The 16,196-nt window shown below is 35.8% G+C and overlaps 1 protein-coding gene across 1 annotated transcript in view; it reads left to right on the top strand.

Moving 5' to 3' along the window:
* The window catches only part of MTUS2 (microtubule associated scaffold protein 2), a 465,717-nt gene that overhangs the window by 29,324 nt on the left and 420,197 nt on the right, over nucleotides 1-16,196 (top strand). Inside the window, 1 exon segment of the mRNA XM_044666108.1 lies at nucleotides 9,186-9,383. Within this exon segment, the coding sequence (XP_044522043.1) occupies nucleotides 9,186-9,383 (198 nt within the window).

Raw genomic sequence — 16,196 nt, 5'->3', positions numbered from 1 at the left:
TATATATATATATATATATATATATATATATATATATATATATCTGTCGCTTTACCTTTGTGTTTTTCTCCTTCCTTATTATGTAAAACAAAAGGTTAAGTTAGATAATTTCTAAGGTCTTTGTGATAAATTGTAGAATTCATATGATTTCATAATTGGAGGGAACTTAAGAAAATATCCAGTCCAACCCATATCTGAGTAATAACTATCTCAACAATATTTCTGTCAAGTTGTCATTCAGCTTTTGCTTCAATGATTCTAGAGAAGGCAAGCCTTTCTTTGAATCCCTCCTTTTTGGAAAACAAAGGGAAGCAAACTATAGCCTGAAGGCCAATTCTAGCCCATCTCCTATTTTTGTATTGGCTATGAACTAAGAATGATTCTTATATGAAACCATAAGGAAAATCTCCTTAATTCAATCTTTGGCACCAAGCAGAATAAAGTTACTTCTTCTTCCATATAATGGCCATTCAGATACTTGAAAACAGCTATCCAATCACCCTTCCTTCTTTTTTCATCACTTTAAATGCCCTCAGATTCTGATCCTTGTGGGGTAAGATCACAAGGTCCTTCATCATTCTGGTTGACCTCTACTGGATGCTCTCAAGTTTATCAACATCTTTGCTAACGTATGACAGTTAGGACTAAATAAATACAATACTGCAGATTTGGTTTGGTCAGGGTAAATTGTGAGACTATCGCCTTCCTAGTTCTAGAAGTTCTGCCTCTCACTGAAGCCCAAGAGCACAAAACAATCTTGGTTGCCACACCATCCAACCATCTCATATTGAGATCGGAGTCCACTGGAGTCCCCAAATTGTTTTTAGTTTAGTCTTACCTTTCTGATCCTATACTTAGGAATTGAACTTTTTGTTGAGATTGTTGTATTATATTTTTATTTATTTTGTTAAACATTTCCAAATTATGTTTTATTATTTTTATTTTCTGGATTATGTGTCAATACAATTTTTTGGTAATTATTTATTGATATTTTTGCAATCTGTGTTCTCTCCCTTCTTACCCACCCCACAAACTTAAATAATATGATCTAGGTACTATATCTGTTAACATACAATACATATTTCCATATTCATCATCTTATGAAATAAGACACATATTGCTTACCCTAGAGAAAAATTCATGGAGAAAATAAAAAGAAGACTGGTATGTTTCAATTTGTATTTGAACTCTGTCAGTTCAATGAAGTTAATCTTTGAAATTGAATATACAACTTTAAATTTATTCTTATGAAATTTCATCTTATTTGATTTGTGTCAGTATTCTAGTATGCTAAGAATCTTTTGCATCTTGATTTTTATCCTTGATTTTATTCTTCCTAGTTTTTTTAAAATCATCTGTTAAATAAAAATTGTGCCTTTAAGTCTATGGATAAAAAATATTGAAGTGCTTAGGATCAAGCACAGATGCTGACAGTATTCTACCTTTCAGGGTGCATCAGACCATCAATGACTACTCTCTGGTTCCTCCTATTCAACCATTTATGAATCTACTTAACCACATTATTGTCCAGTTTACAATTTTCCATCTTGTTCACAAGAGTAGAATGAGAGATTATATCAAATACTTTGCCAAATTTGGTTCATTTCTATCTAAAGCATTCACTTGACCTACCAGTCTTGTAACTCTTAAGAAAGGAATTGAGGTTAGCCTCATAAGGTATTCTCTTGATGCAGCCAGGAAGCTCTTTGTGATCCTTATTTTTCTTTATATTCATAAGAAATTTTCCTAGGACTCAGAGTAAAACTCACTGGCCTCTCTTTTCCTATTTTTGAAATGTCATGACAAAATTTGCTATTTTCCAATCTACTTCTGTTCTCTATTAAGCTGGTAAAGTTTTGAATATGCATCCTGTGATAGATTTTATGTCTGGAGTGGGGGGGTGGGGTGGAAAACCAACTAATTCCAGAGGCTTTTATTACCAAATTGGCTGCAGGGTAATTACATTTTTCATAGTAAATCTCAATGACCACCTATTAAGTTATAAAGGCACAGAGATCTGTACAATTGGAGGGATTATTTGCACTGAAGGAAATAATGATCCTTGAAGGAAGTTAAGGTATAATTGTATTTATAGATGTAGGGGAAGGATTAATAAAGACAGAGATGTTTAAAATAAAAGACAAAGAAGACATGGTCATGGAATAAGTACCTAAAGGAGTTGGGTGAAGGGATCAGATATTGAGGAAGAAGAAGAATGCCACTTCATTCTTTGGGTCTAGAGGGAAGAAGAAGAAGATCAGGGGAGCCATGTACAGTTATTTCATACTTTTACTTCTCCTTGATCTCCCACATCTGAGCAGGTGCCTATTAATTCTGCCTCTCCAATGTGTTGTACATTTATTGTGATTATAGAATTTTAAGGTTGGAAAAGTCCTTAAAAATCATCTTTCCCAACTACTTCATTTTACAGAATAGTAAACTGAGGGCCACTGTGAATAGTTCATCCAAGGTTACTAAATTACTAAATGTTACTAAAATGTACTAAATTACAAGACTTGGTGTTTCGATCTATATCTTATAACTCCAAATTCAATAAATATTTATTTGTATTTGTATTACTAGTATTAGAGGTAGTATTAGGGAAATATATGACAGAAAGAGAAGAGGATTTGTCATGTAACAAAGACAAGGCATGATAGGTGGATAGCCTGATTCCTCCATTGTTGAATTGCCAGGAAAAAAAGTGAAGAAGTTTGCAAGCATGTTGGGTGGACTTCTAGTGATCCTACCAAAAGATATGGACCTGAGTCTCAAGATGAACTGGTCCTAGGAGGGTGGAATTCAATCTATATCACTAAAGATGACACTAAAATTGATAAGGTCATTGATTTGCTTGAGTATCACCAACCTATATTCAAATGCCTTGCATGTAGTTGTTGTTGTTGTCCTTCATACTCAGAGATGACCAAAATCAGATAAAAAGTGATGTCTTTTGACTCATGAATAAATTGGATTTAAGTGAGGCAGAATTGAACACAGTAGTCAGCCTCAATCTGTCTTCCAGAGTTAGCAAAGTCAAGACAACCTGCACATAGTAGGTGCTTAAGAAATGTTTATTGAACTAAGTTTAGTTAATTCTCTAGTTTCATCCTGTGTTCTCCCATTTTAGTATTTTTGTACTCTCACATTTAAAAAATTTTTTAATTATTTGTTTTTACATTAAAATACTCAGTTAATTTCTTCTCTCCCTTCCCCTCCCATTAAAGAAGGTATCATGTGAGAAGTGAAAAATATGTATGTATAAATAAAATTGTCTTGCTTATTTCTATTTATCATTTCTTTCTCTGGACATGGACATATAGAAGTCATTTTTCAAACAATATTTCTGTTTCTGTGTACAATGTTCTCTTGGTTCTGCTCATTTCACTCTTCATAATTTCATGTAGATCTTTTCATAGAAATTAGCCTGCTGGTCATTTCTTTCCATGAAGTCCATTAAAATCATATGCCACAACTTGTTTAGCCATTTTCCAATTGATGGGCATCCCTTGGATTCCATCTCCTGATTAAATCTTTCTCTCCTTTCATCTAGTTTAGCTATTTATCACTGCCACAAAACAGTTCCTGATCTCCCCTTCTAGAAGTGCTTGTTATAGACTACAATCCTATACGACTCTCTCACATCCACAAAACTGTTCCTGATCTTCTGCCCCAACTTAGAAGTGCTTCTTGTAGGCCACAATCTGATATGACTCTGACTAATTTTATTTATTCTATGATGTATTATTGCTATTTATTTCTATATCTTATACCTGCCCTTTATTGAAAAATCTTTGGGGATATGAGTTCTTCATATTTGTAGTTCCTTTGCTTAAATAGGATTTTACACATGGTAGACACCATGTTTGTGGAACTTAATTTTTGAGTTATGCACTTGCAAACTCACTGAATTTAGGCTGCCTTTTTCAGTGTATTTAAAGAAATCAAATAGTATTTCTTGCAGAACTGTAGTCCAAATATTGACAAGGAAAAAATAGCTATAAATTGTTGGGGCACAAATGTATTCAGATATTATTCAGCCATATAAATTTCAAGGTATTCAGTGACCATCATTATATACAGGTTTGACCATGTCATGACCTTAATCAACAAACTCCACTGGCTCTCTATTGCTTCTAAAAAAATTTCACTATTACTATTTTTGGCCATTTAAAATCTTTCATTACCTGGTTCCTTACTATCTTTCCAGGCTCACAATATATTACATCCACTTTAAACATTCTATGGTCCATCAAACTGTCTTTCCTTCTATTTTTCACACACAACACTCCATCTCCTGCTTCCATATTTCTTCAATAATCATCCACCATGCCATGGCTGGAATGCACACCCTCCTCACTTCTGTTGAACACGTTGAACAAAAAATGAAGCAGTCCTGATCTTGGAGGAGCTTGTGTTATATTGGGGGCGGGTGGAATAATGTGTATGGATAAGTCAAGATAAAATATATGAAATGTAAATAAAAATAGACACTAACAATTGGAGGAGGGCAGCTAGATGCACAGAGCCTAGATTCAGGAAGACCTGAGTTCAATTCCAGCTTCCAAAACTTATTAGATGTGTGACCCTGGGAAAGTTACCTCTTTGCCTCAGTTTCCTGATCAGTAAAATGAGCAGGAAAAGGAAATGGCAACCTCCCTAGTATCTCTGCCAAGAAAATCCCAGATAGAATCTTGAAAAGTTGAATGCCATCAAAACAACTGAACAACAAATCTGTAACAGGAAAAAAAAATCTTGTTCTGAGTCCTATTCCTTTTCACTACTCCCTGGGCACAGATTCTGTTTCCTACACAGATGTTAATGTCTCCCTAGTTAATGGAAACCTGATAAGTACAGATAGTATATTTTCTTAATGTTTTAGGAAAAAAACAAGAAAGAAAGACTAGATACCCATACACATAAATCACCCAACTGCATACTATCAGAAGATAATTTTGAAGGACAATATTATATTGTATTAATTATATTATATTGTGTTTAAATGCAAATTAGAAGCAGATAGATGGTACAGTAGAAGGAGTAATGGGCCTGGGCTCAGGAAGGTTCATCTTTGTGAGTTAAAATCTGACCTCAGACACTTATTAGCTGTGTCCCTGGGGAAGCAACCTAGCCTTGTTCGAGTCAAGTTCCTCATCTGTAAAATAAGCTGGAGAGGGAAATTGCAAACCACTCCAGTAGCTTTGCCAAGAAAACCCTAAATGAAGCCACAAAGAGTTAGACATAACTGAAAAATGACTAATCATAACCTATAATGAGAATAAGTAGCATTTATATAGTGCTTTAAAGATTTCAAAGCACTTAAAAATCGTCTCTTATTTTATCCTTAACTAACCTGGAGGGAAATAATACCGTTATTCTCATTTTATAGATGGAGAAACCAAGGCAGGCAGAAGTTAAGGGATATTCTAGGGTCACAGAGCCAGTAAACGTTTTGAGTATGAACTGGTCTAAAATATTCCCTGAACCTGACTTCCAAGTCCAGTGTTATATCCAGTGCACCACCAATCTCCCTAAAAGAACTAAGTTTATCTAGTATGTGTATAGTAATGGCATGTGAAAAGACAAATGACAGAAACAAAAAATACTTTTTCTGACAAAAAATTAAGGAAAAATGGAGGCATTCCCCCATTCAAACAGGCTATGACCTAATAGAATACTCTGAACCTAATTGTCTTTAAGTTCTTCATTCTTTTGTTTTTACTAACTATGGCTTGAAAATGGCATACAATGACATCTAGTGCCTCATCAGCATCAGTAAATTCAGAATTAAAAACACTGGTTCCATCTGACTGGCATTCTGAGGGCATTTACAGTGTCATATTTAAAGGCAGATCAACAAAAGTAAAAAGGCATAACAAAGACTGCTTGAAGTTCTGTAGGAATTGCCAATTTCCTTTCTTCAAAAGATTTATTTTTCAAAAGGACAAAATGGCTTCCCTTTGAAATAGCAAAGCATCTTTCAAATTTTCAGTGACAATAAAATCAGTTTTTCAGTTCATGTTAATCTTTTTTCCCTCATAAAATCTTGTCAAAATGCAATGCCTTATTCAAAAAATAAGGAGTGCTTATCTTAGGCTGCTTTGCATAGGTTTTGAACAGTTGATCCTGAAATATTAGTTTTAAAAAAAACCTATTATTTATTTTCATTAATTTTCCTTTTAAATGGACAATGATGGCTTCATTCATTGGGAAGGGTCTTTGATCTGCTGTAGAAATCTTTTATTTCGCCTAGCAGGTTAAGAGTAGGCTTTGGAAAATGACACAATGAAAAAACAAATTCTCCATCTGATATTTATCAGTTTCTTCAAAATCCTTCCACTCGAAATCTGAGTGAAATGGAGCTGGTCAGGGTTCATGGGAGAGAATGTTAGAAGAGACTTCTCATCTCTGTGTAAACTCTGTTCTCCTTTATAGATTGAAATGAACCATACAGAACACTTCTCTGTTTCCAGAGGCAGATTTGGGTATATGTTTCCAGACTTCAACAGAACTGCATTTCAGAGAAAGTAAAATTGTAAATGTTCTGAGGGAGAGGCTATACCTCCTTTCGGTCTCACTGGGAAATAGTAAGAATCCCAAATCTTTTCAAAGAGCCCCCTTTTTGTGAGAGTTCTTATTATGTTTTTATTTTAAAGGTTTGAATAACCTCAAATCATTCGGGCAACTAGGAATGGGTAAACCTAAACATTTCACAAAATCATAAAACTGAGTGGTGAGTCTAATGTTATCTGGTTTGTTTTGTGTTGAAAGGACTGAATCTGAACCATCCCATTTACCTATCTATGCCATGATGTATCCTAGAGATCAGTGCAATATGTCTGGACTTGTGTAAAAGTATATACGGTAAACATATTTTTGACAAAAAATAAAGCTATAAGATTTATAAGCATTATAGTTTGGTTTGGGGGGGCTGGATTGGTGATTTCATTGGTAAAGGAAATTTCCAGTGAGAAAACCCAATCTACCAAAGTGGATTAGTAACTATTCTGCAACTTAAAATCTTAGAGTTAACCAAAGATGTGAAGAAGTTATCGCTGCCATTACTTAACTATACAAACTATATTACCGTGAGCAAATCTGAGCCTTGATTTCTTCAGCAGTAGAATGAATAGCTTAGAATAATTGATGCTTAAGATTCCTTCCAACTTTAGGGTTTTTTGGTCCTCCATATTCTGATTTCCATTTATTTCACTAGCCTGGCTGAATGACAACTAATCTTATCTATGGAAAAGAAAAGGAACTAGAAAGGGTAGTGAAATGAAAAAAGAAAGCAATTGATCAATCAGTAGCCATTTATTGAGCTCCCACTCTGTGCTAGACATTGAGTGTACAAAAATGCAACCATTCCTGCCTTCAGGGAGCTTACATGCTTACATACATTTTATAGGATTATATATGTGTGTATTATGTTTGTTTATGTATTATATGTCATGTATATGTATTATATTGCTGCTTTGCATGTGATTTGAACAGTTTATCCTAAAATGCTAATTTAAACCCCCATTATTTATTTTCATTAATTTTCCTTTTAAATGGACAATGACGGCTTTACTCATTGGGGAGGATCTTTGATTTGCTGCATAAATCACTTATTTCACCTAATAGGTTGTTCATTATTATATATATTTATAAGCAATAAATCATTTATATATTCCTGATATATGATACTTATATATTGTATATTGTATGTTTATATAAATATATGTTTGCTTATAGATATGCAGATATAATATATACATATATAAACATATGCACATACACATAAATTCAAGATCATTTTTGATAAGATACTTAGAAGCTAGAGAAGATCAAAAACAATTTCTTATAGATGGGATAGCTTGAGCTAAATACTGAAGGAAGTAAGGGATTCTGAAACACAGAAATGAGGATGGAGAGTATGCCAGGCATAGAATGGGGAATGATCAGGGAAGAGATATGGAGGCAAAAATGGAGTATTTTTTGTGTATAATAAAAGAAAGACAGTGGACCATAGAATGTGGAAAGTAGGATGTAATATATAGTGAGCCTGGAAAGAGAGAGAGGCTTTAAATTATAAAGGACCTTAAATGGCCAAAAATAGGAATACATTCCATTCTATTCTATTTTTTATTCTAGAAGCAACAGAGGGCTAGTGGAGTTTATTGAGTAAGGTCATGCCATGGTCAAACCTGCACATGAGGGAAGTCACTCACTATCCTGAAACTTATATGGCCTAATAATATTTCAACCCATTTGTGTCCCAAAATACTTCTGCTTGATTTCTTCATGACTGGTCTGGATGATCATATGTAGACTAATAAGAATATTAAAAGATATCCATACACTCAGAGGCCAAGCTCTGAAAACTCTGATAACAATATTGTTAAATTTCCTAACTGGATTGTTTCAGATTCTTCAGGATCAGGTCAGATTAAAGACCATGACACAAGATTGGCTTTTTTCAGTTTCATAAAATAGAATATTAGTTTATCAAAAACTATTTGCATTCCTTTCTTGCAATGAGTCCCTGACTCAATTCCCAGTGGCTTTCATTCATGGGACCTGAAGTAGAGTCTGGAAATGCTGAGGCACAACATTTTATACCAGAATGTTACTATTTTGGACTAAGTATGCTTTCATGTGATTCCAAAGTGGTTTCAAAGATTAGAGCAGAAACAAATAATGGGAAAGGAGCCAAGCAGATATTCCAGAAAACCATCCTGTGAGCCTGTCCTCTGTGAGTCTGATAACACTTCGATTCCAAGCATTTGTGAACTCTTCTTGCATGAGCCATTTACTACATCTAACCTGAACTGCTTGAAACCTTAATTCTATAAAGTTAAAACAGGAAATGGGTCCCAAGTTCTGAAAATTAGCAAAAATATATTTAGAGTATTTAGTGAGAAGTAACTTGGGATGATGGAAAGACCACTAGACCTAGAATCCTAAGAATTGAATTATGTTCTTTGTTACCTTGTGACCTTGGACAAGTCATCTTCACCTCTGTGGCTTCAGTTTTCTCATCAATAAAATGAGAGAATATTTAGTCTAGATCACCTCTAAGGCTCCTTCCAGTTTTAAATCTTTAAACAGAGTTTCCAGTTGTGGTTTACGGGATTTACAACTAATGGGGTTCTCTGGATCATCCTGTTAAGCAAAACAATTCTGTTTGCTCTCCTTTTCAGCTGATTTAAAGAAAGCCTCCAGTTCAAATGCTGCAAGAGCCAACCTTCCGAAATCTGGACTTCGCCCTCCTGGATATTCTCGTCTCCCAGCTGCTAAACTGGCAGCATTTGGTTTCGTCAGGAGCTCCAGCATTTCTTCTGCCTCCAGCAACCAGTCAGTGGACAGTGTCCAAAGCGATCAGAACAAAACAGCCCACCGTAAGTCATGGGAAGAAGCAAAAAGGGAGGTGGGGAAGGAGGTCAAGTCAGAGACGATGATGATCTGTTTGGTACCAGAAAAATGCTGGAAATAGACTTTCAGTGGATAAATTAGTTTAATATGTGACAATTTGATACTGCTGTATTTCTGGGATTGGGAGAGGCAAACTAAGAATTTAAGTAGAGAGGCTTTAAAAAATCCTTTTTTAAAAATTTTTATTTTGAATATTTTCCCATAGTTACATGTTTCATGTTCTTTCCCTTTCCCCTAAACCCCCTAACTCCCCTTAGCTGATGCATAATTCCACTGGGTTTTACATGTATCACTGATTAAGACCTAATTCCATATTATTGATAGTTGGACTAGAGTTATTGTTTAGTGTCTTCATCCCCAATAAATTTTTTAAAAATCTTATCGATAGTATGTTGTTAGCTTTAGAAGAAAAGAACGTATTTTTAAAATCAGGATTATTTTTTTCAATTATATGGAGTTAATATTCCAGAGAAAGATGAAAATGAATGATTTTTCAAAATGACTCTTTGGATTTTGACTCCTGGAGTCAGAGTGCTTCAGACAGGTTCTGGGTATGAAGGTAAAGAAAGATCTGGGAGTTCGCCTTCTTACTGCGCTGTGCCGGCGGTGACAAAAGGGACTGGGTTCCAAAGATGAGCTGAAAGAATATTTTTAGTTACCAGTGATTACCTGTAATGCCTTTGAATTGTGCTATGCGTGACTTATTTTTAAAAGTTAAATAATCGATGTTAAAAATAGAAAAGAGAAGCCCAGCAGTTTTCTCCTCCATTGCGGGCTGTGTCTATTCTCCAATCTCCGAAAAGCCCTATTAGCTGAGATGATGTCATCATCCCATGGCTGTTTCCTGTGACTGGTGTTAATTCTCTAAAGGACGAAATGACTCTCTGCAGGGTCTGCCACCCTTCTGGCCCCAAGGAAGGACTGGAGGCTATTAGATCCTGCCTGGCTTTGAAGATGAAGCTTTCCTTGATCCATGTCAATTTCAAAGCAATTGTTATCAGATTTGTGGAGGTTCCAGTCCAAGATTCTAGTTAGCAGGACAATGCCAGAGGCTGTGATAGTCTGAAACTGGATGGCAGTTTTGAAGGGATTATAGCAAATAGAACCAAATTGAATTGAGAAGGGGGGAAAAAAGCCCTCCAGAAAACTGAAGTTTAATTGGCCTAACCTTCTTTATGGTATTCTTTCTTGAACTTAAAAAGGTACACAGGTTAGTTGAACCATTTTAATTTCTGCCTTCAGATAATAGAAATTGCATCTTCCATTGTTCATACCAGTTATAGCTTTTATAGCTCAGAGGCTGCTGTGTTACACTCATTTAAAATGTAAAGGTTGCTCACGCATGGATTTTTCTTCTCCTGAGAAGACTACAGCTAAAAGTACTTTGAGTGATTTCTCACAAAAGATTCATCTTCTGAATATCTCCATAATTAAAGAATAGATCCGTGACTCCTTGGAATTTGAGCTATGCCTAGAGCAGAAACTGCATCCACAGATCTCATTCAACTTCACGAGGTGTTTACATGGGTAATGACAAAGTTGGAATATGTTTTAAATTAGGCAGGTTTATACCAAAGTGAAAATTCAGCATTTCTTCACACAATAAGGAGGGCACCTGTATTTTCAGTCTCCCATGTATGATTTCCAGCAGTCTCTCATTCAGAAATGGAATGAAAAAAAACCACATGTGTTTCTTTGTCTGCTCAGTAAAGGATTTGTGATTATTTTAAAGCAGGGGAAGATTGGGGTTATAAGAAAAAGAAGAAAATCATTAACCTTGACTTGAGCAGTATCCTTTGGTAAGGGAATATAGGCTGCTCCTGCATGCCAGGTTATAGAGAATAATGCTAGAGAGGCATAAGGCATTCCTCTTTTCCTGTACCAGAAGCAGCTTAGCCTATCCCCTTCTGAAGAGCAGGGAATAAGAGAGCTCATTATATACTAAAGAAAGGATCTTCCATGTTAGGAGCACCCACCTTACAAATTTATTGTATTTAATCTTTCATTTTACATGAAAAAAAATCACTGTTTTGAATATTCCTTGTTATAAATATCATTTTGTGACTAAACTTCAGGATTCTCAGCTGTCTTGGAGAGTTGAAGGTGCCAGGTGTTTGTTAAGTTTCATGATATAGTGGATAAAGTGTTGGCGCTTAGAGTTAGGAAGACAAGAGTTCAGATACTACCTTAAATACTCACTGACTGCATGACCCTTGACAATTCACTCAACATTAAATTTCGTCATCTGAAAAGAGTACAGTACCACCCATCTCACAGAATTGCTGTAATGCTTAAGCAAAATAATATATTCAAAGTATATGCAAACCTTAAAATGCTACATGAATTTGAACTGCTATAATGATTCTTATAAGCAATTATATATTTTGTTATTATTTAAAACCAAATGCCCATTAGAATAGAATTTTTGAAGAGTGGCAATGCCCCAATTTACTTTTTGAGACTGTGATGATAAGGTTACTTCATATAAAGGCTAATACCCAGATTTCCACTGGGAAATTTCATTTCCTCTGTTCTTTAGAAGAAAGTGCTATTTTGATTAACAGCTCCTTTGAGAAAGGGCCAAGGTCAGTGCCAGATTGGGAAGGATGCCTACAGTAGCTAAATTCTTTTTTTAATGATATTCTTTGGGCAACCATTGTTCTGGTGACATTTATGAGATCTAATGTGATCTTGGATTTCCTGCCATGTTTATTTGCTTTGAAATGTAAGAATTTAAAATTGGGTTTTTATGCTAATATGAGAATTCTAAGGTAATATTGTAGTAGCTGATTTAAAAATATTATAGGTTAAGTCAAAATGACTTTTATCAGCTTTATTTACAAAGGGGTGGAAAAAGTGAAAGTGAAAAATGTAGCAAAAGAAAGAGATTTAACAAACCTACCAGCCCCTTCTCCAGTGAATTGAGGCTTAGCCCCACACTTCCCCAAGTGGATTTCCCAGTAATTCCCAAGCCAGAAGTTCAGTGTCATCTTCAGCTAGAGTTCTAGCAACACAGCCTCCTCCAGGAAAGGAGGACCTCTCTGGAATCAATCTCTCAAGAAGCCAGGAAAGGAAAGCCAGCTACTCATTCAGCAATATGATGCAGAATCTCCGAAGGAGAAATCTCAGGAGCAGTCCTCCAAAGCAGAAGTCCAAGAGCCAAGGTCCCAAATCAAAGCCAAAGTCCCAGTCCAAAGTCATCTCCAAGAGGCAAATCACTAGCTGAAGATCCCTGGACAGGAAGTTCAGGACTTTTTATAGTCCTTTTTCCACATCACTGTCCCTTCCTCCACTTTACAGGAACCAATTGCAATCTTTCAATTTGATTAGCACTGCCCAGGAGGTGGTCAGTCGCCTCTGGAGTAGTCACCCACTTTAGCAAATGATTTATGAACATTCTTACTTAGTGTTAAGTAGAGGTGCTTAAATTTTTGATTGATGAACTTAAAAATTGCTGATTGATAAACAAAGAAAGTTTGATTCATTCTTCACAGAAAGAATATTTTGTAGATATCCAGTTGGTTAACGTTACTTATATCTTCTGATATACTGTTACTTATATCTGGTTAGTGCAGAGTAGGAACTCCTAGCTGTAGAGGAGAGTAAGACAAAGAGAAGAATGCAGTATTAAATGATGGAGCTTTCTACATAAAATACCAAGCTTTTGAGCTCTGCCAATTTTGAATGGTCTTCATTAGCACGAAAAGACATGGGAAGAGCTATATATTAAGGGTGATAAAAATCAAAGCATTGAAGATGTATCTTTGAAGATATATCATTGAAGATTGAATCAGGTGGTAATTAGATAATCAAGCAGGAAATGTGAATGTCAACCCTGGTATCCTCCCAATGACTCAGGGAACCCTCTGTTAAACATTTTACCTGTAAGCAGTGGAATTCACCAGGGAGAAAAGAGAGGACTCAACCTTTTTCAAGTCAAGGCTATAGTTCTGGTGGCTCAGGAACATTTGGCTAGCAAACCTTCCCTCTGCATTCTCCTTCTGATACAATATGGCTTTGCCTATGGCCTTGTTGTCCATCTCCCCATCCTCCAGAGTCTAAGAACAACTATGTCAAACATAAATATTGAGAAACTTTACACATAATCCCCTTTTATACCAAGTTCTGGACACGAATAGATGCCCATTTCTATGTAGCCCTGACTTCATCTTTTAAAAATCAAATCAATTCAACAAATGCTTATTAAATGATTCTTTTATGCATGGAACTATGCGAGGCCTGGTAGATACAAAGGTAAAATCCAAATTAATATTTCTATAGGACTTTCAGAAAAATGTTTTTATAACCATTCTATTTATAATAACCTTGTAATATTATCCTCATCCTTGAGGAGCTTATGTTCTAGTTAGAGACAAAATACCCAACCTAAATAATTGCAATCCAAATAAGAGAATGAGAAGTATAGAAGGGAAAGTGTATGATAAGGGGTAAATAGCTGGTCTTGGAGACAGAAAGTCCTGCCTCTGATATATTGTACAATCCTGGGCAAGTCACTTAAATTCTTTGTGTCCCCAACCAAATCTATTACCTTATTGCTGTTGCCTCACCAGGAAATTCTCTAAACTTATAAAAATCACAGAGCTAGTAAAAAAAATCATATCATAAAATATAGACTTAAGACTATGGGAGATTCCACTTACGGAAGCTCCCATGGAGAAGATGACAAGTGAGTTGGGACAGGAAAGATTGAACTATGAGAAAACTCTAGTAGGTAGAGATCAGAGGAAGGAATCCTATAGGACAATAGAAAGAAACTGCAAGAAAGTAGTAAAAGGGTGTTTAGGGGACCCATGAGTAGTTCAGTTTATGAAAGCTAGCAGTGTGAGCTAGTGAGGCAGTAAGATGGGATATAATAAACACTATCTTTAGTATTTTTTTAAAAAAAAAAACCCTTACCTTCCATCTTGTAATCAATGCTATATATTGAGTTCCAAAGAAGAAGAGCAGTAAGGGCTAAGCAATGGGGGTTAAGTGACTTGTTCAGGGTCATACAGCTAGGAATTATCTGAGGCCAGATTTGAACCCAGGACCTCCCGTCTCTTGGCCTGGCTCTCAATTTACTGAGCCACCCAGCTGCCCCACTAGCTTTAGTATTAAAAGAACCTTGATTTGAATCCTGCCTCTGCCACTGATTTATCTATTTAACCTCAGTTACTTCCTCCTGGCCTCCCATATCCTCATTCAAAAAAGATAGAGTTGGATGATTGTTTAATTGTTTTTAGTTATGTCCAACTCTTCATGAACTCATTTGAGGTTTCCTGGCAGAGATACTAAAGTGGTTTGTCATTTCTTTTTCTAGCTTCTTTTACAGATAAGAAAACGGAGGCAAATAGGGATAAGTGACTTCCCCAAAGTCTCACAGCTAATAAGTGTCAGAGGCCAGATTTGAATTTAGGTCCTCCTGACTCCAGGTCTCTCATGCTATTTCAATTTAGCTGCCTTAGAGATGAATTAGATGATGTCTTAGGCTCATTCCAGTTCTAAACCTATGATGTTATGAAACCATATCGTGAAGGGCCTTGAGTGCCGTATTAGGTAAATTAGATAATATTTTGATGGAAAAGGAGAGCCATTAAAGGTTATTGAACAGAGAAGTGATTTGAGTAGAACTTTTTATTTAGAACATTACTTTGGTCCCAGGGCCCATGGTTGATTGTTAGGTATATTCAGAGCAGATAAAGCTTATGTTCTTCTCTAGGCACTGTGTGGTACATTAGAAATGTCAGTGGGCTTGTAATCAGAGGGTTTGCCTGTGTGACCTCAGAGAAAGTGACTTAAAATGTCTGAGCATCATTCTCCTCTTCTATAAAATTAGGAGGTTATACCATAGGTGACCGATGAGATCCTTTACAAATCAAAATCTATGATCTTATAAATTATTTAGGTCATTCCCATTTCCCAAAGAGTATTTGCAGACATGTGCATGAAGGAGGCTGATTTTATTCATAGAGTCTTATTGTTTAAAATATATCTTAATAATTAGTTAGTGTAATTCATTTTGGAGATGAAGAAACTGAGTCACTGAAAAGTAGAGGGCCTCAGACAGCTAGTCTCCAGGCTGGAATTAAGAGGCATTGGGGTATTATGTGGTATCTGATCTCTGATCCTTCTTCTCTGGACAAATCAGTTGGCCTCAGTTTATTTAGCTTTAAAGTAAAAGAGGATGAACTCAGTGGCCCCATGGTAAGGCAGGACTCAAACCCAAGGCTTCTTGTTCTAAGATTAGAGCTCTCTTCACTCTGGTTTGTTTATTCTGTGTCACAATATAAATGCATTGGCTCCTTCTCCCAGATACCAGCCTTCTGAGTATATGATGACCCTCTCAGTCTTCCTTTCTCCAGGCTAAACACCACTAGTTGCTTCAGCAGTTTCTTTTGTGATCTTTAAAAGTTTGGTTTATTTTTGAGCCTTGCATAGATGTCAAATCATATTAGTCAGTGACTTATGGCTCTTTCTAATTTGGTTTGAAGAGAAGAAACAAGAAATATCTAATATGAAATTGTAATGGCTGATTGCGGTCTTCATGGCTGACCCATGGCCAATACCTATATTTTGCCAGCCTTCAGGGTGGAGAAAATAAAATGAACCTAATTATGGTGGAAATGGACTGTTACTAATATCAGTTGTCATGTCAGCGTTCTTTCAGTAATTAGGGACTTTAAAAAACAATTGCAGCATTAAATCCCTGTCATCTATGATAGCACAAGGATTCCTAATTGTCAAATTAATCAGAGATTTAGGCACTGATGTTATTTTCC

This window comes from Gracilinanus agilis, chromosome 3 (genome assembly GCF_016433145.1).
Source record: "Gracilinanus agilis isolate LMUSP501 chromosome 3, AgileGrace, whole genome shotgun sequence".
Classification (NCBI taxonomy): domain Eukaryota; kingdom Metazoa; phylum Chordata; class Mammalia; order Didelphimorphia; family Didelphidae; genus Gracilinanus; species Gracilinanus agilis.
Note: the sequence above shows the minus strand (reverse complement) of the source record. Positions and strands in the feature narration are given on the sequence as shown.